Source organism: Falco cherrug, chromosome 12 (genome assembly GCF_023634085.1).
Source record: "Falco cherrug isolate bFalChe1 chromosome 12, bFalChe1.pri, whole genome shotgun sequence".
NCBI lineage: Eukaryota > Metazoa > Chordata > Aves > Falconiformes > Falconidae > Falco > Falco cherrug.
Genome location: NC_073708.1, coordinates 23,244,609 through 23,270,852, shown reverse-complemented (window position 1 = coordinate 23,270,852; position 26,244 = coordinate 23,244,609). Strand labels below are relative to the sequence as shown.

The 26,244-nt window shown below is 43.5% G+C and overlaps 1 protein-coding gene across 1 annotated transcript; it reads right to left on the bottom strand.

Annotated features, from left to right (window-relative positions):
• Nucleotides 1–26,244, bottom strand: KDM4A (lysine demethylase 4A). Its single transcript, XM_055724683.1, has 22 exons — nt 26,108–26,244; nt 25,641–25,793; nt 25,292–25,467; nt 23,950–24,064; nt 22,901–23,094; nt 21,139–21,188; nt 20,502–20,605; nt 19,314–19,451; nt 18,136–18,386; nt 17,165–17,355; nt 15,553–15,914; nt 13,618–13,738; nt 12,816–12,994; nt 10,216–10,420; nt 9,866–9,942; nt 9,056–9,111; nt 8,037–8,145; nt 6,907–7,095; nt 6,046–6,216; nt 5,451–5,570; nt 4,732–4,824; nt 1–3,671 (listed from the first exon to the last, which is right to left on the bottom strand). Exons 2-22 carry the CDS (start codon nt 25,776–25,778, stop codon nt 3,531–3,533), a joined length of 3,180 nt encoding a protein of 1,059 aa, XP_055580658.1. The 5' UTR covers nt 25,779–25,793; nt 26,108–26,244; the 3' UTR covers nt 1–3,530.

Sequence of the window (26,244 nt, the reverse complement as noted above, 5' to 3'; positions counted from 1 at the left end):
TCAATTTTGAAATTAGATTTATTACTTAATCAAATTGAAAACAACATACAGGCTACCAGAGTCTTGATTCCATCCCATGTTTGCATTAAAAAAACCAAGCATAACTGCAGACATGTCAGACAATGGGAGCCCAGTTAGAGAATGGAAGAACAGAAATGCATTGGAAGCCTTGGGACATGTGGCTACTCTCCTCAAACAGTGCAGAATCAATTCAACCCAGCTCAAAACACTGGGAAGAGAGAAGGAGCAAGGAGAATGGGTCCTACTACTGACAGTACCGTCTCTGGTCACCTGAGGGGTCTGCTGACGGAGAAAGGTCCTCCAGCAGTCCAGCCACAGGCAGAAACACTACTGCAATCAGGTGCTTTACAAAGAATACAGCCACCTTTTTAGACCTTACGAAAAGTAATCACTGGCTTGCCAAGCTTACCCTGAATTAAGGGCAAGACACTATTTGTTTATACTAAAAATGCTTTTTAGGGGTCCAACCTGAACCAGTCGCAGATGGAAGCTTCATGAAAAGTGAAGTGAGGTCTACGGCCTGCAGCACCACAGGCAACAGACCTGACAAAGGGCCATCAGAGCTCCTGTGGGGCACATTGAGCAAGATTTCCTACCAAACACATTCGAGAAGTGCCTGCCTAGCCGATACTCAGGCAGCACCTTGCCCTCACTGGAATGATGTTGTAACAGGGATAAATACTCTTCTAAAAACAAACCACTGGAGAAAATTATCAATCAAGATCAAAGCACAGGTAACGGAAAGCATATGTACCTTTGAGACAGCTGCTCTGTGAAGAGCTTTTATTGCTACCTGTTATACTTCAAGCCATAAAACCAACTGTTCTTGCAAAGTCAAATAATATAGACCCCTCAAACATCAGGGTCACCAATTTTTAATTCAAGGACAGAAGCCAAAATGCAGTTCAATCACTGCAGTAAGTAAAGTACGCTCACATTTGAACGATGCAGCACAAGAACCGACAGGAAAATTGGGAAGGCCCTTTGTCTCAGAGTGCAGGATGGCAGCGGTTTCCACCACAGTGCAGCCAACTGACAACAGCAAATCTGGAGCCCACAGAAAATGCAGCATAACAAAGCTCCTCTTCCAGAACAAATACTAGGCATAGGGAGCTGTTGAAAGTCACTTGATACCGTTAGAGGTGAGTGGCAAAACCTGCTGCAGTTGAACAACAGGTCTCCAAACAAATCCAGCTGTTTTGTACTAGGTCATCATTTTAGGATGAAGTTGTCGAGCCAGGTGTTTGCAGAACAGGTAGCATGCGGCACCTAAAAGGTGCACTTAAGTTATATGGCAGTTTGGGAAGAAAGCCTGAACACAGGCACCTTTTCTGTGGAGGGAGAATGGCAGATGATACAGAGTGTATTTTCCAGTAATATACAGGTAGCATCCAGCCTACGAGTAGCTAATACCAAATTAACTCTGACAGAACAGAGGCAAGTTTCTTAAGGCCCGGCCAACTCTTCTCCACCTTTGCTCACAGCACATCACTTCAGAGAGGCTTACATAAAAGCTAAGACAATGTGCAATTTCATTCCCATTGCCTAGACCAGAGTAACTGCAGCTACTAGACTCTGGTCTTAACAGATCCTAGTTTTATCAAGCCAACTATATCATTAACGAGAAAACGATTTAATACCCTGAGACCAGGAGTTTTGGACATGGGGGGGGGGGGGGAACCAACACAAAGGCAAGCCTTTCAGAATCTGTTTAAACCTTCCAATACTGATGAACGATGTATCCCACCACAAAAATGGGACAGAATATCTCTAAGCAAAACAGTGGTTGTGCAAATCTTTGCTACTCATATAAGCCTCTGGACCCTATAAAAATGTAGGGATAAGTTAGATTTTCTTTATAAAAAGTTGTAGTTTATTTCTTTGCTGATCAAGAGTTGTATCACTACACAATACTACATTTTATTGCTAGTCACAAATCGATGCACCGGGGTTTCAGAAGAGTTTGGTTTATAGCGTTCCTATGTAACAAAAGAAAAAAAAAAAAGTTAAAAATCCAGACTTTGCAGACACACTGCCATGTCCCTATAGAAGCAGGGATGCATTAGGTCTGTTTCACTAGAAAATTCTCCTCTTGAACTGTTTCTGGAGAACACATGACCATGTTTTTCTCCAGCAGGAAAAGTCACCCCATCGTTCCATGCAAAAAGAAGGTGGCCAATCTGCTCCACAGCCTAAAACCCCTCTCCTACAGAATGGGAAAGGAACATTTATTTACACAGCTCCTACTGTGGTGTGTTAATGCTTACATTACTAGGAGCAAGTTGGCACATCTTCCAGGTACTCCTACTGCCCAGCTTAACTCAGCTTCCTATTGCTGGGGTAGCAAGTTCTCTCCAACATGGCTGAGATGTGCCTTACTAATACTCTATAAAAATGCTGTGATAACCTTTGCTAGACAGCAACACAGCAGCACTCCTGCTTCAGAAGAGCACTGCACAACCTTTCAGTAATACACACAGTTCAGTGCATGCTTTATCTGTCTCAGACCCAATATTAGCTGTTGTAAGCGAAAGCCTGCAGCCACACAACAGACAGTGCTCCCACAGAGGAGGTACTGCACTGCTTCAGATACTGCTGCCCCGTCATCTCCAATACTGTGATGCTTGCATTTCAAGAAGGGAGTTAGGACTCCGTCCCTTTGGTCATTATTGCCTTAGAGGGAATGGGGAGAAACTCAAAACTCTTTGGGAGCTGAAGGTCTACTGGGAGCTGAACGCCTATTCTTGTTAAAAGGCTGCACTGCGCACAGGGCTCCAGACAGATTTCATTGATTCTGAGGCACATACTATTACAGTTAAACTTAAGATTAAGTAAGTCAAAACGAATACCAGAACAAAATTATTAAATGGAGGTTAAATAATTTGTCCTATAGGATTCAATTTCACATTTCACCTGTTCACACAAGCACCTCCTGTCTGCCTGGACCTGAACAGCCTACAGCTCAACCCTCAGAAAGGAGGTGCTGAGAAACAAGAGACTGAAGCTGCTTGCGACAAAAAGATGGATATAAATATAAAAGGAGGTTCAATTTCAAGCACCAGTAATACTGCCTACTCAAGCCCAGGTGTAGTCACCAGGGAGATCCCAAAATCAGGAACATTATTCAATGAAAACAATAGACCGTACTACTCTGCAGCTGCCAAGATTTCTGGCTACAACTCCCAAAAGAGTTTGCCACCTGTCAAAATTGTCTCTAATAAAAAAGCAAGCCGGCTCAATGAGATGAAAGCAACACCCCCAAGCTGGCTTATTCAGTAGGGACCCAACTTCAGACCAGGAGTCTGCAGGCATCAGCTTCAGCAAACGGAATCTTGTTTCACTATCCAACAGCTGCCTTTCAGCTATTGCAGAGCATCAGCTTTTTAGCTTCCTTAAAAAACAAAACAAAAAAAACCCTGGATTCGAAGCATCCAAATATGGCCTGTTGTACTGGAACGTTTAAATCCTTGGGGCAGGTGGGCATCTTCTTCCTTTGCCACAGGCAGTGCTTACTCCATGATGGCCCGGTACAACGCAGGTTCAATGTAATCTTCACGGTAGCGTGAATTGATCACTCTTTGTCTCTTCCTCTCTTGTCTGACCTCTTTCTCTGCGAAGATCTCCGTGAAGCGCATATCCGAAGCTATTGACTAAGAGAAAAAAATAGAATTAGTCACTGGAGCACAGATCAAATCCCTGCCTCAACATCCTCCTACTGCATGTAAGAAAGAACCAGGCAGGAAACTTGGGAACTTTCAGCCTGCTACAAAAACTGACCAAACACAAGAAGAAAAATATTTAAGAAACTGGATTTAAAAGGCTGGGGATAAGTTTAAGGGAACTGTAATCAGAGATCTAAAGAATCACAGTTTTCAAATTTAAAAGTAGCGAATTTAAGTTCACAGTCACTTTCTTAAAGGAATAAACATGCTCATCTGTTCCAGCTTTCAAGCAGTCTAGTACATTTGGTGCCTTGTGGAGCAGGCATGTTTAAACACCTGGTCACAGGACTGAGCCATGATACGTTCTTCCTTAAACCTCCAACAGCCTGTGTGCCTGCCAAAAGGCTCTGCATTAGGGTGTGTATGATCACACTGTAAAGCAAGATACCCAGCATGCTGTCCACAGTTATGGTTTCTTATAGCAGGAAGCATAAGGCAACAGGAGAGGGACCCAAAGAGGCTGTGGGATCTCCATCCTTTGAGATAATCAAAACTTGACTGAAGAGAACACCGAGCAACCCTGCCCAACTATGTAGTTGCCCCTGCACGGAACAGCTGTCTGGAGCAGAGACCTGCAGAGGTCCTTTCCCACCTGGATTATTTTAGAATTTTAAAGAAATGGCAAGCTCTTTTCATGCCACCCCATTAAAGAGCTTTTCAGAACAAGGGGTACATGAAGGAACTTCGCCATTCTTTGCAATGCAAATAAACAATGAAACTTAGGAACACAGGCATGAAAGGGTATTTACTTGCTGTCCCAAATAGTGACTCCATGCTATAAACTCCTATCACTACAGAATAATTTCAGTCTCTCCAGAGTGAGACAGAACTTTGCTTTTGTAGCCTGATCAAGTAAGTACCAAGCTCTGCAACAACTGAGGAGCACATCAGGTTGTGATCTTTTGCTGCCATGCACTCAGCTTGCTGTTCAAGGACAAATTAAGTTAAACAAGCTTCTTCAGTAGAAGTTTGCAGCCCATCTACCTACCAGCCTTGACTTCACTCTCTTAGGAAGCTCCTCTTCAAGAGTATACACATCATCCCTTTTCACCATCAGCTGTGATCCATCTTCAAATTCCACCTAGAAGAAAAACAGACATTGTTCTACCAGCAGTCAGGACCCTTGCACAGCTACCTAGAATTTGCCTTCTCCTCTCCAGAGACACCTCGTGAAATAATCTTCTACCACTTAAATTTTTTAAGATCCACACACGGGTACGAACACTGCAACAGACCTTAACTAAAACCTCACCAATCCCATGACAGCAGAAGTAGCCCAGCAAACTTTGGGATATTCTTGTAATGCCAGACAAGACAGTGGGGCTGGTCACTTTAATATGGCCTGAATATTCATCCCTTTGGAAGTCTGCAAGGCATGATGCACTTCCACTAAAGAGAGAAAAGCAAACCCAAACTTTTTTTAAGGAGTTTAAGCTTTAGGAACATAGTCTGTGGAAGAACTACAGATCAGCAACTTTTCAGAAGGTGACACTTTCAAGTAGGTAGCCAGATATAAGTAGAGCTGCAAGCAATCACTTTGCTCTTAACTCTAGCAACTGTCACCAGCATCTGACATTGCTGACAACACTGAGCAACTTCCCTTGAAGTGTTTCAGTATGACTCCCCTAGAGCTCTGTTGGCTTTAAGAACAGCCCTGTTAACAAGATCAGCTTGTTATGAATGATGAATTTTCAGACAATTCTGTACCTGGTACATCTGGATGGCATGTGATGCGACAAACTTGGCTCCATAAACTTGTCCATCTGTCCATCTCACCTGCACAACTTCTCCTTCAGCAGGGGGACCTAACTGAAGACAGTCTCGACTCTACAGCATAAAGGAGGAAGGTGGGAGAGACAAGGAGCTTCCTTATGTGAAGATTCAGTAAGCAACCCGGTAGTCCATCCCGGTCACCCTGCACAACACCCCAACATTTACTCTATTTTAGGGATGGAGAACTAGGCTGAGAAACATCCATCTCTGTCACCTGTATTAAATCCCAACAGCAGGCCCAGCTTCATAGTACTACATGCAGGAATGGTATGCAAATATCAGCAAGTTTTCCTTCAGACCTACCACGGCTAAGCAGCCAAAGATCAGCTGCACTGCCTGTTACACCTGTTCCTACGTGCCCTCAGTTAAGTCAGTCTTATGTGCTGCCTTGGAGGTGTTACATCTCAGCCACAACATGACCTAGGGTTGGAACATTTACCAAATCCCCTGGTGTGTCTGCTCTGCAGCAGCAAGAGCTGACTTGCATCATGTGCCCTCTACCGGAGCCAGACTCCACTGCTTAACATACCACAATGTCCTCTGGATACAGGTTATCACTGAAGGAACCATCATCAAAGTTGACCTCGTAGAAAATCTCCTTTGCAAGGCTGACCACTTCACACTGATAGAATCGACCGTTCTTGTGCTTGCTGATGACTATCTGTCCAGGTGACAGATCCTGGAGTGCAGCCTTGGCTCGCTGAGAAGAGAAAAATCACTTCTTACACAATGACTCAACAAAGAATGTGTTGAGGACCATAGCTCCAGTGCTGGCAGACAAGGAAGCAAAATATTTCCGTTCAGGTGAGTAACTCTACTCAAGACACCATCAGTGGCATTTTTAGAAGAGTTCTGCCTCTGGAATTTCAAATGCTTAAAGCCTAATCTGTTAGATGCCACTGTCCTTAATTTACTTAGTGAATTAAGCTCTCAATTCTTCAGAGCAATGCAGGGCCTTTACAGTAAATACTCTCTAATAGACTGTTGTGGTTTTGATGGCTAAAAGGGCTACATGAGAACTTTATAAACTAATCAATCACTTAAACATGAAATTCTATGATCAACTCATGCAGCCTGCTGGAGTCCCAGCACTAACTCCTGCGTATTAAGTATCAGACCATAAACCCCACTATTATTCCCCATTACAACAGCCACAGGAGACATGTAATGCTCTCAGTTCTTCTGGGCTGCAAACCAAAATACAACTAAGATCACACAGAGCAGCAGCAAGGTTGAAATCTGAATCCAAGACCAACACCATTAGACTATACTGAACTTTGTGAGAGAGCCAAGCCTTCAATCAAATTTTAAAAGAATCACACAATCTGAAAGTTTTCAGTCCCTCCAAGATACTGCAGGTCAAAGTCCTGGGAATGACACATCTACTCACCTCTGCCTGAGATGGAATCTTATGCCTGAAGCAGGTAATGAAGACAACAAATGGCCAGTCATCAGGCTGCATCATGACTCCTGCTGCTTGGGCACAGCTGACGTGAAAGGATGTGGGACACCGACCATGTGAACACTGTACACAGCAACCTGCAATTCTCTTTCTTCGTTTCTTGCAGAAGATGCATTTCTGTGGACAGGAAACTAGAGGTTATTGATCGGCACTAGCTTTTACCCAACATAAAGGGCTAGCTGGTCTAAGAGCCTGATACTGTGCCATTTACTCTGTGAGAGCATTGCTACTTTCTGATTACGAAGAAGCAGAAGGCTACCAGTTCTAGTTTATGACAAGGCAGTAATTTGCACATTTACAGTAACCCCACAGATGAAAAATGTACATTAAATATCTACCATCTCAACATGCATAAAGCATGCAAACCTGAGATCTCGGATTAAATCAGTCTACTACACTCCAAAGCCTACAGGGCCTTTCAGCACTTGGCTATTAAGTTATACAAGACAAGCAATAAGATTAGAATAATGGGGAAAGACCACAAAAATAACAACTAAAATTTTATCACCACTACCAGTGATCCAACTACACCTGCGTCAGTCAGGCCTGATGGGCTGTTGTAAGGAAAAGAATGTTATCTGAAATACATTAGCATATACAAAGCAATTAACATCAGTTTCCCCTCAACACTGAGCTCTTAGAAGAGTTAAGTACAGCTGCTTTCTTGCTGAAGGCATGCACCCATTATACAAATGCCTCCCACATCCTGCAGCATCTCAACAGCAGTCAATAAAGCAAGTTAAATACAGAGCTTAGAAAAATAACAACAACAAAAAAAAATCAAATACCGTCATTACAACACTGTATAAACGTCATTTACCACATACTGAAAAGTGTCCCCCTTGCCGGCTCATCTGAATAAACATATACTAGAAGAAGGAAGGTTCAAAAAAAGGGCAGGGACAACTGCCATTTCCAATACAAAGAACAGACCAGATTAATTTGCTCAATCTGGAGAGGAGATGCCTTGGGTTTAAAGGGATAAGCAAAGTCTCCCACATTCTGAACAGATGGAAGACACTGTGAAACTCCATCACTGAAGCACAGGTGACCCTTACCAGTCTGAAACGTTGCAGGGGGATTTTGCCAACATCTACAGGACTTCGCTCTGCGATGTTCACAAATTTCGCCTCCAGTACAGCTACAGCACACATCACATGAACCCACCTGTCAGGATAGAAGAGGAGAAAAATAAATTAGTATGCATCAGGCTGACAGGGGACACTTTGGAGTTTAAGTAAATACAGTTCTGGTGAAGTTTGCCAGATAAATCATGATAAACAGCCTCTGAGAACTAGCAGTGTGATCTTCCCTCCTACTGCTAGTAACAGGGCACACGTGGGGCAAAACCAAGAGTTTTTCATACTTGCAATCTACTACTAACAGGCTTAACAGGAGAGCAATTTAGTGTGGCTCATGCTGGCTGCATACCTGCATTATAAAAGCCTGCCTGATAGGTTTACTCCTTCACAAACCTGACCCATAGCAACTGCTCAGTCACTACCAAGTTACTTTTGAGACTGTGATCAGAGGTTGAGGCTTTACATAACATCCATAAAATTTCTGGAGGCAAAGTTTCAATTACTTCATGGTGCTACAGGTCAGTCCCACTGCTATTTTGTATCAAGTAACTTCAGGCAATCCACCACACCAAAGGACACAGGACAGGCAGCTGTACGCAGTATACTTGCTGCAGAGGTACCCTGAATTTCAGTATATCGTGCTACTTGAAGCTACAGTTGTCCTTGGTCTCCTTCGCCTCCACATATTACATGGAGAAATCAAAGTCCTCTACGAGAAGGTACCGAGAGATGTTTTCTCATGATGAATCTTATTTTTATGTGGTACATTATACCTCTGCACTATAGAATGCAAAGCAATTAACAACTGCTATCACCAGAATGAGGCATTACCCAAAGAGACGACAATTGCTGCCTGTGTCCAAAATGAACACGCTTTACCACAGTACCCCTGAGTAACAAAGCGTGAAAGGTGCTGTCGGTCACTCCATTACACCAAATGCAGACATTGGCTTTACTAGCTTCTCCCTTAAGATCAAAAAACCTGGAACACTCACTTGTCATCATTGGCTCTCTGCAGTGCTCCTCCTCGTAATGAACACAAACAGCAGTCCTGGCACAAGGAATAAAGCATTAGCTGAAAGAGTGAAGTCCAGAGCAGCACACTTGCTTTAGAACTTCCTCCTCAAAATGCACATCCAGAGGAAGAAAATGGTTTCACTGCCGGAACAGAGCTAACTACCTTGTACAGATCAGCCCTTTAGCTCTCAAAAGCTGCTGCCCTTAGGGCAACAAATACAGACTCCAAGTCTGTTGAAGACAAGCAGACCTACCACTGAAGACTTATTCAACTTGTTATGGGTTCCTTTTAAAGCCACAATACCCTATATCCTTTGAGGATGTGTTAAAGCATCTGGAACAAACACCAGCAAATAGAATTCGAAAGGTTGACCCATTCTGCTGCTTGAGAGTCTATATAGCTTTTTGAGGGAATATCATTCTTCTTGCATTCTTCACACGTGCACACCTCCCTAGTTATTAACAAAAGTTACTGTTTTAGAAACAGTAGCTACCATAAATTAAGACAGACAATGGAGCTGTTCCCACATTCATGCAGAGTATCTTCCCTGTGACTCAACCGAGCTCAGCAGCTTTGTACCGGTTAAAAGGACTGTATCACTTATATGGCTTACAAACCCCCAAAATACAAGACATCAGCTCCTAAACATTCTCTAAATTGCCTTCTTTTCAGAGAAGAGAATAAAACCCCCAAACAAAATACAAAACAAGACTAAGGAAATGTACTTTGTAAGCAAGTTCCCAGATGTACCAGGCTCTATCTGTGAGAATTCTATGAGAAACTTTACCTCTTCTAAGGCATTTTCTGTACACCTGGAGCACATCCAGTCTTCAGTGGCCTTGTCAGGGGACACACCATAACAACCTAGAACAGACACAATTCACTTAAGAGCTTCCCTAAACTCAGATCCACTCCTCTAGGTCCCAGAAATAAAGCAGAAATAAAAACCAACGAGCTTCCGGATGATGCTGTATATTTGAAAATATCTATGCAGCCAACTCCGTATTTCAACGGCCAGCACTCAAGCACGTATCATTCAGAGAAGGGCTGAACTTGGTCTGTTTGTGCATCACACAGGCTGCTAGAGGCTTGCTATAGAGAACACTAGAGTCTGGCGGTAAGTCTAGATGCACTCACTTGCATGAACACAGACATGGCAGTTCTTGCAGGTGATGAGTACACTGGTTCCATCTTCCTCTAAGTAGGGGGTTGAAAGGTTGAGGTCAGTGCTGCAGCCAGTTGTAGTAAAGCACATCTCAGGAATCAGGGGTTTGGTTCGGATCTTCCCATCCACAGCAGCTGGAGTTGCTCCAGAGTTTTGACTGTTGCCTCCACACTCTGCCTGTAAGGCACGGACAGGGAATTTCAGTTTTACCAGTAAAACTGCCTCATATAATCTTTACTCACCCATTATTCCATACATAAATCCAGTTTAAAGAAAGAATGAAGGTGCTGAAAAATTAAAGTTAGTGGGTTAGGTGAAAATATAGTTAGTTTATAAAATCCTCAGCTACCGCAGCTTCAGAATGAAATTGTTTTCTACCCAAATGGCTAAATGCAAGGTCTGAACTGCATCCCTCTAATGAGCAACAAGACACACATCAAACTGCATCTCTTCTGACAGAAGAGGTGGGATCACCATGCTCACCTCATGCTCTATGGGCAACACCTCTGCTGCAACCCCCGCCCAATACAGAGGATCATAATGTCGCTATCCAACATTGCACATTGCCTTACCTCAGTACAGGAGGATTATGATTACACAAACGAGATAACTACTGCAATCCACACAATTTTTTTGGTAGTGTACTTCTGAACAAATCTAATGGGCTTTGAAACTAATTTGTTCCTGAGAAATAAGCAGACTAAAAAGGCAGTTTCCCAGTTAAAGCTCAGGAGACTTTCAGGCTAATCTTGTGTGATTTATTCATCTAAACCAAAACACCACCATCAAACCAAACAGCAATTACATGTAAAGTTGACAGAGATATGCTTTCATTCAAGTTACTCTTCTTAACAGCTAAACAGAAATTAATTTTTCTCTTTGAAGAAATGTTTCAAACCATCTTTTGCACCTCACAGGCCACCACAAAAGTACCTTGCCTAATCTTTTTAAAATATTATTAGCAAAAATTGCAGTAGCAGAATGAAGCTGCACTGTCCCTCCTATAGTGCATCAAAAGGTAGGGGGAAAAAAAGTCCAGGTAAAGATCACAGTTGGAAGGAAACCGATGTGTTTTTAACAAATCTTGCTTATTCAGATTATGTAAAACTTACTGATTTAAACTGAACATCGCATGCCAAGCAAAAGACTAAATGACTGAGGGAAATCTATAACAAAGTTGAAGAAAATGCAACTTCTTTTGTTTCCGAGCAGCTAGATACTTTCCTTCACAAAGGCAAAGTGAATATTTGTCTGGCGTTTTGTGCCAATTTTTTTATTTGAATGGGTAACTGAAGTGAGTTCCCAGACTTGCTACAGAGCCTTTGTTCTAACTTCAGAAAGTCTAACCACAGCTCAAATTTTGGAAGAGTTTCTGCTTTACCGCCTGGTGTGGACAGACATTTAAAAACCTGCAGCTAGAGTTTTCTGCTTAATAGCATTTAGAACACAAAAAAGGAGCTAACAGAACTTAAACTGTCCTCAAATTAACTTTATACGTTACCAGCACTAGTGAAATCCCCATGTACTATGCAGCTTCTATGTAGAATTAATTTCCAGTCCTAACAAGAACCTACTCTCAGAAATAGCAAGATTGAACAGACTAAAGTCCGTGGGTTTTATGGAAATTACACAATATAAACCCTCAACAAAAGTTTGAGGTCTTTGTTTCCAAAACTGTGGTGAACATGTTTCTAGTGCCACCATCATCATACAGTGATCTCAAATGAATCAAATATGCTTAGCACATGGGAAAGGACAAACTATCTCTAAGTTGCAGGTCAAACACGCAATCAGACAACTATTCAAGCTACCTCCAAACTGCATAGCTTATGCACAGCAAAAAATTCAGTGGGCCTCCTGCCTAAACATTTCATCAACATGACAGAGGGGTTCTGCAACCTATCCCAAGCCTTACATTGCTACAGGTGCTGCACTTCATTAAAGCACATTTTCACACACCACAGCTACTGGCAACACAGATATACTCCAAGACAAGACAGCTTTCTATCTTGTCTATTTTCTATCTATGCCATCCACAAACATAACCCTACATCACAGGATCAGAGAATCACAGAAGACCGAGTTGGAAGGAACCCTTAAGGATCAAGTCCGACTCCCTGCTTTTCACAGGACTATCTAACACTAAAGCAAACATCAGCACACTCCCTGTCTTTCTCAGGTTCAGGTGCTTCAGGCTCCTTGCCAGCTCCCCAAAGACCATGTGCTATCAGCGGACTTAGTGTTTTTTTAAAAAGTGTGGAAGTGAAGGTGTCAGTCTGGAAAACAAATGGGATTTTATAATCAGCTCCATTTCATGGTTCCACAGAACACAAAAGCTTCTGCTGAACAGCAGCTCTGAGCGAGCCCCTGGGAACCCACAGGCAGACCATCCCAGGTGTGGTGAGGTTCACCCAGTTGTACTCTGCCAGAATAATTCCTTGAAAAGACTGCAACACTGATAGGGCTTTTGTTAACTAGCAAAATGCAAATTGACACTTAAAAAACTATGCACAGCAGTGGCAGCCTATTCAGTTATCTCTACTGATTACATTAAAAGACTTTGTCTACATACCTGATACGTCTGGAAGAGCATACAAACAGCACAGTAAGGAGACTGTTGAGCCATGGTCCGATTGTATTCTTTTTCAGCCTCAAAATTTGGTGGCCGGTTCTGCCACAGCTGGCTAAGTGGCTTGGCCCATGCTTCTGTTTCCTCAGCCTCTTCTTCCAGAGTTACTTGCTCTGATGCCTCTGTGATAACAGATCATTAACTCTGTGATTAAGTGTCCTTTTAGAGATACCCTTCTTGCAAACTAAATTAAATAAGGCAAACCAAGAAGGGCGATGGGGACCAGTAACTTGGTCTCGTTTTAAGAAGCTTCTACTAATCAAGCAACTGTGCAGACACAGGATAGTTTTATTGGCTGAGGACAGCACCAGCTCCAAATTATGTCAAGACTAAGACTGTCAGCTAACGAATCTTGTGGTGGTGTTTGTTTGTTGTTGGGGCTTTTTGTTTTGTTTTTTTTGTTGTTGTTTTTTAGATCATGAATATTTACATCAATTACTGGAATGCTCCAAGGCAGATGCAATTATGGAACAGTTTCTCTTTAATTTTCCTTTCAGAGTTGTGACTTTCCAAAGAATGGAACACGAAAGAAAGAAAGACACCATTCAAGAGAGAAGTTTAATGATGCAAGCACAGACAAAAAAAAAAAAAAAAAAAAAAAAAAGTGCGATAAGCACCTTGTCTAGGATGCAGAGGTGTCACTTGCTGACTCCTGTTTATTGCCAGTTATTTAATGGAATATCCCACACTGCCCACAGAAGCTGAGGCCTCTACAGTTTCCCAAAGAGCATAAGGCCTTACTTACCATCATCACTAATGCAGTCTTTAACCAAGAGAGGGTGATGGCGTGGGAGCTTGCTCAATGGCTGGCGACGACACTTGGACTTCTTACTCTCCTTCATTGACCTTATGTATTCCTTTGCTACCTGGACAAGGAGAAGCAGTTCAGCAGTCAATTAGCCCGTGTCCTTTTGACATTAAAGGGATTTATTTTCAACACAAAGAAACCTCCACAAAATGCACACATACTTCCACGATTTTATATCTAACAAACTAACTTCAGCTCTAAACTAGCTAAATTTTTGAAAGAACTGCTTGCAGCACTTTTGCTAGGAAAAGACAGATAGAACTGTATAGCTGTTGAGCGGCTGAGCTATCAGAATAGAGACTTTTCACAGATCCCAGCATAACTTTTCATGCAAGTCTGTTTATATCAGAATCATGTAACAGAAACAAAGACAAGTTGAATGGCTCGGCTCAGAAAAGCCACAGTAAGTTGTGTCATGCATTCTGAGGAAATCTTCAGTTTGTGTGTCAACTTAAAAATCCCAAATTTAAAAACAAATAAAAAGCAGTAAAATAAATTTTAAAAGTTACAGAGTTCATTGGCATCTCAAACTAACAGGCTTATTTTAAATGAAGGAAACATTCACTCTGTCTGCTTATTACTTGCATCGATGTCTTTCCAGACAGACTGGAAGAAGGAGCCTACAGCAGTAGTTACTTCCTCTTCCCTTAGCCTTATGTAAAAACAAGTGACACACTGACAAAATTATTACTAACCTGACAAGCAAGGCAATAAAGGCAATGATTTTAACATCTCAGGAAGTCTCTCAGTAGATAAGAACCCCCTTTTTTCTTTTTTTGAATCTGTTATTCCTTTAAGAGCAGAAGCAAATCTTAGATTAAATGCATCTTACGTCTTTTTAAAATCTCTTCTTTTCATAAAAGAAGCCAGAAGAGAGCATAACAATCATTATCTCTGATCTCCTACAGACAGTTGGATACAAGACTTCTAAGAAACAGAAATGCTTTTATTCAAATGGAAATTAGCATTCCCCGTTACCATCTGATGGAAAATTTATTTCCAAATACACCATACTGGGGAAAATGATCTAGACCCATTAAAGATTTCACCTTTTCCCTGTACGGAGTATGCAATGAAGCCATCAGTATTGGCAACAGAATTTCTTTAGTTCAAATATCTGTGAGAACTCTTTCTCATTTCAGCTTAATTAACAACAGATTTGCCCATGCGCCGTTTCATTTGTGTAATTCCTGAATTTCAAAACCATAATCATTATCCGCCTCCCACGGTCTAAACACAGATTTAAAGAGGGAAACAAAATAATCTGAAAAGACACCACCAGGTAAGATTTTAACTGTTACAGCCTTCTCTTAGGCTGTCTAATGAAACATTCATTGGCAGCGCTTAAACACTCAGATTCACATTCTCCCAACCAAGAATCTTTGTTCTGTCATTTCTTTTTTAAAATGGGGCACACAGAGGTACACATGTACGTGATTTTATATTAAAAAAAAATCACCAAACATTTTCAATGTGTTCATAGTAAAGGCTGCACTGAACTAGATTCATTTTAGGTACAAACAAGTGTCTATTAATATAAAAGGACCTGAATCAGCCTGTAACATTACCATGTCAGAACTACCAAGCTACCCTTTCCCTTAAAGCACTTAAATATTTTAGAGAAGTTCTCAAAACAAGGGATCTCCTTGTTTTCTAGAAGAGGTAAGAGTGTAAGTCTTTCATCTTAATTCTTGTTTGTTTAGCAAAACTCATAGGTATTAAAAAAAAAACCAAACACTGACAACTAAGCAACCTGCTATGCAAACACTAATGGAATGAAAACGTAATCTGTGCAGATTGGAAGTTTTGTCACAGCAAATCCATGACCACGTAATACGGCCCTTAAGCTTTCAGTACTCTTGCCATTCATACCTCTGCCAGTTCTTGCTCATTCACACTGGCGGTGGCACTGGCCTTCTTTCCTGAAGTCTGTTCATTGTCAGATCCGCTGGCATCCCCTTTAGCATAGCTATGGACTGTAAGCACCCCAGCTGGCCCAGGAAGAGTTCGTTTTGCCAGTGGATCAGTCGATTCAGAGTCTGAACAACCAGAATACGCAGGCGAGCTGGACAGAACACTGGACGTTGCACTCTGCTTTGAAGCTGGCAATGCTGAAGTGGAATTTGAAGCATGTGAAATGGAAAGATCCAATGCAGCTGCTTCTTGTTCTTCCTCTTCTTCCTCCTCAAGCTTCACTGTTTTCAGTTCCTCAAATTTGGCTGAGTCCACACGATCTAGAAGAAAGGATATACTGACTTTTTCTAAAGTCTGGGCAGCAGAGAGAACATTTGTGTAACCACCTGCACAAAGCCAAAATAAGAAAGCAAACTACTACACAAAAAAACCACACTAGGTCATGTAAAGAGCAGATAATTAATTCAGACACCCATAAACTCAGGAGTGGCTTAGCAAGAGAGAGAATAAGAGTGTCTGCTCATTGCCTCTTCCAGTACAATAACTAGGATATATCAAACAAACCCAGCAGACAGTGAGTTCAAAATAAACAGAGATGACACTTTATACAGTGCAGCTAAACAGCCCAACCTCTGGCCACATGATGCTGTAGGTAAGAGGCTACAAGTGTTCATGGGAGACTTTAATACAAGAAAAATAAAAGGCCACAAACCAACAGAAGATTATTAAATACAAGCTGCAGAGGGCTGGAACATAGAATACTGGACAGAGGCATTCCCTGTTCTTATACTGTTTCATGGGCCCCTTGCTCCTCCCTTAACAGCAAGGATAAGTGACCCATTACAAGCCACATCAATTTTCCTACAGCTTACTTATGACCAAATTACAAATAAAAGATCCATACAGTATACCAGACCCATGCTACCAGGAAGTGTGCTTATGTTTTACTAAGCAATTTCTATAAACAGGTCACATTAAAGTCCTCTGTAACCCTGTTGTGTAGACTAATTGAGGCATCCAATACGTCTCTGCATGCAGACAGGCAAAATAAAAAAAGCAAAAATCAAAAGCTAAAACCCACCAATTTCTTAAGCAGGTCTCATGCAATACTTTCTGTTCCACTGAATTCAGCTGAAAGGCAACATCCCTGTGATCTACCTGGTCAGCTACAGGATGGCTGCCTACACCTTTGCTTTCCACCAACATTTTTTTTATATAATTCTCACTGGGGAGTTATCCACAGATAGGTCACAAAAGCTAACAACTCCAGCTGTGGTTATTTCATTTACTCAGACCAGTGGCAGAAGTGTCAGAAAAACTTACCTAAAGGGCACAACCTAAAATTGTTCTAGATGCACCTTTTGGCCTTGAAAAAAATCAATCCGTAATGTCATGACTAGATTTCTGAAGTGCTTGCCATGGCTCTGACAAACTAGCATCTGTGTTTTCGGACATGACAACATCCTACCAACTTTCATATGAAAGTGCCCCAGATTCAGCTAGCAGCTTCTCTCCCTGAAGAGTAATAACCTGTCCCCTCATACCATGATAAAGCTTGACACACAGTTACCTGGCAGCTTGAGTCTTTGTTCACCTTGCTGCACCAGTTCACTCGTAGCTCTCTCACGGGGCTCTGCCATGTCTGCTTCATAGTGTGTGGAACTCAGCTCCTCCTTGGGGAAAGCCTCGCTCTCACTCACCTCCTGAGGCACTTCCAGGCAGACCCTGTGTCTTTTTGTTCCTATGCGATGCTTGGGGATGCTGTAGAAGACAAATCCGTACGTCAGGTTACCAAACACGTAAGTGTGTTGAATTTCTGTCTGGATGCACAACATACAACCTGGTTTGGATCAGCATCTGGCAAGCCAAACAGTTTCCAAACTATTTGGAAGTGGGTTTTTTGCCTTTACAGAATGAGAGTCAGTAATCCTTAGGGATGACTCCTCAGTATGGGTTAATCATGTACTAGGCAGCTATGTTCCAGCCAGGCATTCTTTACCTTTAACAGAAGAAAAACCCACAAACCCAAACAAACCCCAAACAAAATCAAACCCAACAGAAAAACCCACCAAAGACAGCTTTAGGAATAGTAGCTGACACTGATTGAAGAAGATTTAACTGCAAGGTGTAAAACAATCAGCCTGCCCTCCTTCAGCAACTAGAAACTGCACACCGATGTCACAATATGCAGTACTGATAGTATCAGAATTTGCTAGCCTGTATCGTCCCACGACCCCAGTACACCCTCTTTTTCTTCTGGCCTCCCAGTGTACAGTGCGCACTCCCAGTCCACGCTTTGGATGCCTGTCCAAAGATGAAGAACTACCTTCCAAGCTGATGCATTTCCTGTCTACCACAGACTATCATCAATGTGGACTGAAATAGTAAAAAAAAACATTTAAGACTAAACCGTATTCCCAAGAAAGCAGATTACTGCTAACTCTGACTGCTGTTTTCTATCAGAATGGCAAACATTCAATTGCAGCTGGGCCCAATTTCCAATAATCCAAGAGAAAAGCAGAAGACAATATAAAGTGCTACCTTTTCGTCTCATCTCCATCCACCTCATCTTTACACATCTCTCCCGTTTCCATTTCCTCAGCACACTGTTTCCCATTCTTGACTCTTTGCATGAGATCCCCTTTAAGGAACTCTGCTGCCTCTGGGGTTGGAAGAGCATGGTCAATGACAGTCACATCCTTCCCGGCTTTCCAAAGCTTGTAACGGTCTGGCTGGTACTTCCTCACAAACACATCCATGGAGATCTTCACCATGTCCTTCCGACATGAGCACTGAAGTCGCAGAAAACAGTCAAGTAAAGGCCACATACTCAACAATTCTACTCTGCACTTCCCTATCACTTTGCTTTCACAAGCTTAACTGAAGAAAAAAACCCACAAACCCAGAGCCACATGTAATTGATCCTCAGAACTCTCAGACTCTTTCCTAGGAAATCAAAAGGGCATATATTAAGTTACTAGAGACCAGGCAGAGAAGCCAGCAAAAAACGACAAAACAGAAACCCAGACATTATCGCAGTAACTAAGAAAGCAAGCTCACCAGCCTATTTAGAGCGTTGCTGGTAGAAGCTGACTGTTTTAAAATGAGGTCATACAAAAACAGCCAGCAAAACCACGGACTATAACGAGGAAGATGGAGCCGTACAAACTCTGGGCCTACGCAGAGCAGCAGAGGTTGCCCTCCTCTGGGCATGGTTACAAGAAGTGCTACAAAGCATTTGCCTAAATGTAACTTCTGAAAACATAACTCATGTTTGTAAGGCACCTCTACATGGATGTAACACTATCCAGCCTAAAGGTTCAGCCAAGATACTTACTTTGATAAGTGACTTAAGTTACTGAAGTCATACTTCCAGGCTATGTGGTCAATAAATAATGGTTAAAATATCAGACAAAATACTGGTGAGTCCTGACCACCAAGCACACCCTTTCATCTCTGGAAAGCCAACCAGTCCCCTGCTTTTCTTTGAAGCCTCAGCTGATCTGCACAATGCTAAAACACGTTACATGCTATCCATAGTTGAAGCAAGGACATGAAACAGGAGGCTGACTGGACATTGTAACCGTATCAGAAGGCAAACATTGCATCTTAAACGGACAAAGCACTGAACTCACTCCCTTAGAAGAAGCACTGAGGTCTTGATGAGCAGCAGAACATTAGGTTATTTGTACACAACAGGACAACAACTGACCACTTACCAGTACAGACTGCTTCCCGTACTCGATCCACCGAAGAGTAGCAAAGTTGGTAGATTCAGCACAGTTAAAGCCATGATTAAAGCCAGCGTGATAGCTATAAGGAAAGGTTATCATGAACTCTCCAGCCTCCTGTGTCACCTAGAAGACAATTGAGACATCCCACTGTTATTCACAGCTTAAAAGTCTACTTGATGGGTCTGAATAAAAGGAGCTCCTGTACCCCTCATGCAGTGCACCTGACATCCCCACCCACAGATGGTGGCCAGAGTTACTTGCTGCAATGGAGAGACTCAATACGGACCTTCACTATTCTCCTAGTTAAGTATCTGATACTGGAAAGCAACGCTTAACAGATTTTTACTAAAACACAACACAACTGGTCAACCAGAAGTGGTTATACATACGAAATACTCTGTGACAAGCCATCTGAAGGTCGTAAAGGTAATTATCTGTATCAGCTCCAGGTTTGGCTGAACAGTATTTAAGGCCAGTAAAATTTCTGCCCACACACAATTTGGATATTTACTACTGTTTTCTTTTGCTGTTCATATTCAAGTACAACTCCCTGCGAGCCTTCCACTGCTGCTCTTCAACATTTCCCTACTGTTCATGACAACAAAACCCTTCAGCTGCCCACACAGATGAGACAGTACTTCTGAATAAGGGCTCACAGCCTGTATCTTCAATGGGGGGTGGAGATGGCAGGTTACCACCCAAGAAAGTAAGGAAGTCTATTCAGTTATTAATGGAATGAAAAAAAATATTAATAGAGAATAAGCTATATTTTCTACTGAGGAAGCAGATCACAACAAATGAAATCAGCAGGGAACAAGTCTGAAACAAAGGGGACAAGTCTGAAACAAAAAAAGAACAATCTTCACTGAATACACAGTGAAGCTGTGAAGTTAATCTGACACAGTATGTTGTGCATAGTTTTAAGTTAAAAAAAAAAATAATCACAGAAGACAGAGCCTTTTTTTTTTAATAGTCCTTGACAGATTTTTCTGTCTCAAACTCTTTCAGGTCCCAACTGCCAGATAAATGGAGGTACAGTGGGAAAGGACTGCCTTATACCCTCCCTGTTCCGATTTTCCTCTCTAAGCATCTACTTTTGGCTGCTGTTAGAGATGAGACAGGACTGCATGAACCTCTTGACTGAGCGGGTATAACAGTGATTACTTTTCTAACCTTATCAAATGGGATGCCATATTTCTTCAGAATTGATGGAGAGATGAGGGTCATCTTGTGACGGAGAAACGCTTCACAGCTTTGGGCACTTCCTGGGAAGAAACCTGTTTAAAATAAAGGCAAAGAGAGTTGTTACCATTCTGCTGTGAATAAAATTAATTCTTCAGTAATTTTTAGGAAAAGTTATTGTCTAAACAATATTCTTCCCTAGGCCTAGAAGTTTGGACCACCTTATTTGAAGTGCGCTAGCTGGCACTAAGATGAAAAAGGATAACTCCTGGAGATTTATCTTTAACAGATCATACCAGTTTGAAAGAGCATAAGAAAGACTGCATGTAGAAGGATCTTCCCTTGGCTATAAACTTCCAGTTCTAATAATCAATAGTTAAGTATTTTCTCATTCAAGGTTAGACAGACCACAACTGCTTTATTTGTGATGTCACATTTATCTTGCGTGTATACTATAAACACTCAGAATAATATGAACTATATTCTAAAAGGCAAATTATCAATTCAGTCGTGCCAGCCTGCGCTCTTATGAACATCACAAGCATATCATATTCTTAAATGAGCTGAAACCCGCTGCGGCTGTCCATCCCACTTTCTGCAAAAGGCATGATGTGAATTGCCTGATTACCTTTTGCAAGTCTCTCCAGTCGCTTCCCATGCTCTGGAGGGATAGAGTACCTGCAGTCATAAGAACAAGTCTGTTGAATTCAAGTGACAAGACAAAATCTCAAAGTCTGACTGGAAATCACAAATGGGCATGCAAACGTGAAGCCCATCTACATGGGCTGGAAGGGGGATCTGGGCAACTACAGGCCTGTCAGTCTGATCTCGGTGCCAAGGAAGATTACAGAGCAGATCAGCTTGAGTGCCATCATGCAGCATGTACAGGACAACCAGGGGATCAGGCCCAGTGAGCATGCGTTTATGAAAGGCAGGTCCTGCCTGACTAACCTGATCTCCTTCTATGACAAAGTGACCCACTTAGTGCATCAAGGAAAGGCTGTGGATGTTGTCTACCTAGACTTTAGTAAAGCCTTTAAAAAAAAACTAAAAAAAATCCTCCGTCTATTCACTAACTCTTTCAAAATTTGATGATATAAAGCTAAAACTCTTTACCGAGGACTTTTACCTCTCTGTCCCAAGAAAAATCAAGAGCCAAAAGCTGTCCATCTCCTCCACTGACTTTTGCTTAAGCAGTCAAGGAAGTAAAAGGTCTGATGTATTCAATTAGCAGATCTGCACAGCAAAAAATGAGTTGCAAGCAGGGAAGACTACTTCTTCACCCATCTCCAGTTCACAGTCATGCAATTGCCAGTAAACTCAGTACAAGGAGGAACATAGAGAAAGAGAGAAAATGGAATCATCTCTTTCAGCTGCTCAGACCAATATGGGACTGAGTCAGACACAATGCCACATCCTTGATGTGCACAACTTGCAGCACGCTCTTTAGGGCTATGTCTCTGCCCGCACATTTTTGTGGGTGTCAAAAAACTCCTAGTTGGTTTGACTACAGTAAATAAAACCACCTGCTTAGCTTACTTTCTCTCTGGAATAGAGTGCTATATTCTTGATGAGTTTCTTGTTAAATTAAGGTATCAGCAAAGTGAACTTCTTCCATGTACTACTCTACAAGCAGCAACGGCCAAAAGGTTTATCTGAAGGAACTATTTTGTTTTGTGTTCCCATGCAATTGCCACTGCATGGGGTTGTTCACTGGTCACATAGCGCTAGCTATTATTTTTTGCTTCAAAGTTGTATTAAAAGGCAGCCAAAAATACTAGTTTCCAACAAAAGTGCCATGGAAACAATTGTTGAAGTTGCTTGAGAAATTTACTTGTGAACAGAAGGGAATGATTCACTCCTAAAATGCGACCCATGCTACAGAAAAATTCGGGAGCCTCCCCAAAAACTAAGCAGGAAAGCTCAGATGCTGGATAAACCACTCAGCAAGATCCACTAGGCTGCTTTATCTATGATAAATAGCTACATTTCAAAGTCTATTAAAAGTTGCCTGTTCCCCTAATGCCTGCATGACAATAGGCACATTACCTCTGTATGGTCATTTTAGAGCCTCAGGAAATCATAAGCAAGTTTTCCAAGTTCTGGCCCTGTTGCAGCATAAAGCGTCCACCCTATATTATAATTCTGAAGAACTCTCTACATCAGGATAGCAAATGGACTTTCTAGAAGGTAACCAAAAAACTTCTGGGGACAAGCACTGTTTGCAATTCCTTATTGCTTTCCAGTGTTCTTGTCATCAGATACAACTGCAGTGCAAGACTGGAGGGATGGCCATTTCCTTAGTCAACTCTCGTAACTTCACAACTTTGATTTCAGTATTTTATGGTATTGTGTTTCTACATCTAGAAGCTTCCCTAGAAAAAACTTACCATGACTTGGGTTCCCCAAAATGCAGGTAATTAATACTGTAGAGATCCATGTCCTCGGTATGCCAAGCAAAGGAAGTTTTCCACATGCCGAAATACAGGTAAGGAGTATTCACTCCTTCAATGGTTATACCGCTTTCATTCTCCACAATATCCAGGATCGTGTTCAATCTGCCAATGTTCCATGCGTCTACATGCTGCAAAACACGAGTCTCATGTTAAACAAGCATTATGAAGAACAGAACCACACAACTAAGATGACCACTGCAAAAGCGATCAGACACTTGGGAAACAGTACATCAAGACAAATCATCTACTGGCACAGCTCAAACCATTAGCTAGTTCACCTAAAACAAAAGTTTTGCATGGTGTTAGCTTACATACCGATTATTTACTAGCCACCTTTATGGAGGGGAAAAAAGAAATAATGTTGTCATCCAACATAACGATTAGGAAGGAGAAATAACCATGAAGCTATGGACTTTACAGAACAGTAGTGTGAGGCTGAGATGATGTTTAAATCCCCTTGAACAGAAACACTTTTCATTCCAAACAGCTTTTGAAAGAGTAAATCATCATAATTTAGGAGACTAGCAAGTAGAATGCATACTCTTTTCTAATGCTCATCATCCTAACACTTAATGGGCAGAGCACTGTCCCCCAAAAATACATGCGCTAGCAGATACCAGAGCAGTGCGTGTTCAATGATCAACACTTGCAACTCTCATATGCCATTCAGGACAAAGCAGGATAAAAGCAACAGCTGGACAACAGCGGGTTTTGCTTTCTTGAACTAAACTGTAGTATACTGAAGCACTAACAGAGGTCCCTTAGATCATTATGTCCATTAGCTTTCTTTAACCATTTGGGTTAGATGAAGAGTATGTTATAAGCATACGGTTTATCGTGTTCCCGCCTACTCCAGAAGCTGGAACTCTGCTAAGACTATCATTAACTCTTCCTGAAGGTGAAGAATCAAATGTTACATTAGTATTTATGGAATGCAATATACAGGGATAACTGTTGCTTGAGAACCAAAACAGTTTTCTTGCCTTGTCATAAAGCGTGCCATTAACATCAGCACCGTAGATTGGGGCATTGAACGTAAGGTTCTTCCAGTATTTTCGTTCTAGGTCTTCAAAGTCCGTGTAGCGGGGTGTGCAGTATCTGTAAAGAGATCAAAGATACTAAAGACTTAGCAGTCTGATAATGAATCCAAAGCAACATTTTCCACTACCAAAAGAATCAAAAGCTACAACAGGAATACCCAATGCATGTCATCAGCCACACCACTAACAACCAGAACAGCAATGAGAGCAGCTCTGTTCCTGTGAGCTGGGAACAAAAGATTGGAAGGAAAATTACTTTCCCCATTTCTCAGTTTACTTTCGCTTTTACTTTGTGCACTTCTCTCAGGTCAGAACAATTTCACTTTCTAGCTGTCAAGAGGAAGGGATGGAGTCAAAACCAGAAGTGATACAACATACAGCTTGGGAAAAAAACCCAGAAACAAACCCCGAAGTTTTCTGCCATTGTAGAAGTACCAAACATTTTCAGACTCACCTGCTAGTAAACTGGTCAAGCATGTTCAATTTACCAACAAAATACCTGCTCTTGATGTCCTTTCCCTGGAAACTACAGACCAGTCTCTGTGCAGCACTGGGGGATCAAATTTACACTTTAACCCTACCTAATGTGTGTATATTCCAGATAATTATATATACAGCATAAAAGAGAAATTTTTTCATTGAATTATTGTATTAGAGAAAAAGAATCCTAAGACACCTGATGTGTACTGCTCTTGCAAGATACAATACGCTTCAGCTGACTGCCTGCGGCTGGCAATTCCCATGCGGTTTCTAAACGGTTATTTCAAAGGCTTTTTTGCTTAAAACTCCTTTTAAAGCCATCTTTTTTCTGTCTCCTTTCTCATGTCATGAAATTTCCCTTTTCTGCTACTCTGCGAGTATTTTGATGGCCCCAGGTAGCTAACCAGGGACAGACAGACAGGAGTCCGCAGCAGAAAGTTCTGCTGGCTTTACATCTCCTTTCGCCAGAGGACACGAGTGACACAGGTCCCCATCCTCACGGCCAGCATCACAAGCACACCTCATCTGCTCGGGGTGTTATGCTCATGCTTCCGACCGGTACCTGCATGTAGCAGGGACCTGGCGCGGGGGGAACTGGGGGAGACCCGGCCCGGGGGGAACTGGGGGGGGACGCGGAACGGGGGGGAGCCGGGGGGGACGCGGAACCGGGGGGGAGCCGGGGGGGACGCGGAACCGGGGGGGAGCCGGGGGGGACGCGGAACCGGGGGGGAGCCGGGGGGGGCCGACACCCGCAGCAGCCATCTGCGGTCGGGCCGGAGCCGTGTGCGCGGAGGCGCGGACGCACTTGTCGCTGTTGGCGATCCTGCGGAACTCGCGGACCGTCATGGCCTTCTTCTGGATGTTGTACTGCGTGAAGAGGCCGGACTGCCCCGTCACCACCTGCTGGATGGGCGCCGGGATGACGAGCTCGTCGATGTCATCGTAGCACTGCCGCGGCTTCCACTCCTTCGGGGGCACGATCTGCGGGGAGCAAAGCGCGGCTCAGCGCCGGGCCGCGGACCGGGGCCGGACCCCGCGGCCGAGGCCCGCCCGCCCCGTCGGGCGAACAAAGGGCGGAGGCGGCCCGGCCCCGCTGGGCGGCCGCGGGCCGGGCCCGGTGCGAGGCCTGCGCCGGGGGGGGGGTGGGGTCGCACCTTGGCCAGCCCGGCACGGTGGGCGCCCTGCGACTCCACGTAGGCGATGTACCGGCTGAAGTCCCGGAACTGCTCCATGGTGGGGCGGAAGGTCATGATCCGCGCGCTGGGGTTGAGGCTCTCCAGCTCCGAGGCCATGTTGCCGGGCCGGCCCTGCGCGGAGGCGGGGGGGGGGGGTGTGGGGGGAGGGGGCGGGTCACCCCGCGCACCCCTCCCCCACACCGCCCCGCCGCTCCGGGCGCCCCGCCCTCTCCGCCCGCCGGCCAATCGCCGCGGGGTCCGCACCAGCCCTGCCTCCCCATTGGCGGAGGGCGCCTGCCCGTCAGGACCGCGGCTCCCTTGCCTCCTCACGGCGGAGAACGCCACCGATTCACGCCCCTCCCCCTCCTTCCCCTCCACCGCCCCCCCCGGCCGGGGCGAGCCCGTTCCGACGCGGAGGGGTTCGAGTCCCCGCCCGGCGTGCTCACGTCAGCGGGGCGTCCCTCTTCTTCGCCTCCTCCGCCCTCCCCCAGGTCTAACGCCCGGCCGCCGTATCCCTCCGCACCACGCGCCCAATGAGTCCGACGGGCCGCCGACGCCACCGCGGCCGTTCCCCACCGCCCGC

Excerpts from the sequence above, each read along its gene's own strand:
- KDM4A (XM_055724683.1), bottom strand. The coding sequence starts at position 25,778 with ATGGCCTCGGAGCTGGAGAGCCTCAACCCCAGCGCGCGGATCATGACC. Across the intron at positions 25,468-25,640 it reads ACCGTGCCGGGCTGGCCAAG|ATCGTGCCCCCGAAGGAGTG; the intron begins GTGCGACCCCAC and ends TGCTCCCCGCAG. Across the intron at positions 9,112-9,865 it reads CAGAAAATGCCTTAGAAGAG|GACTGCTGTTTGTGTTCATT; the intron begins GTAAAGTTTCTC and ends TCCTTGTGCCAG.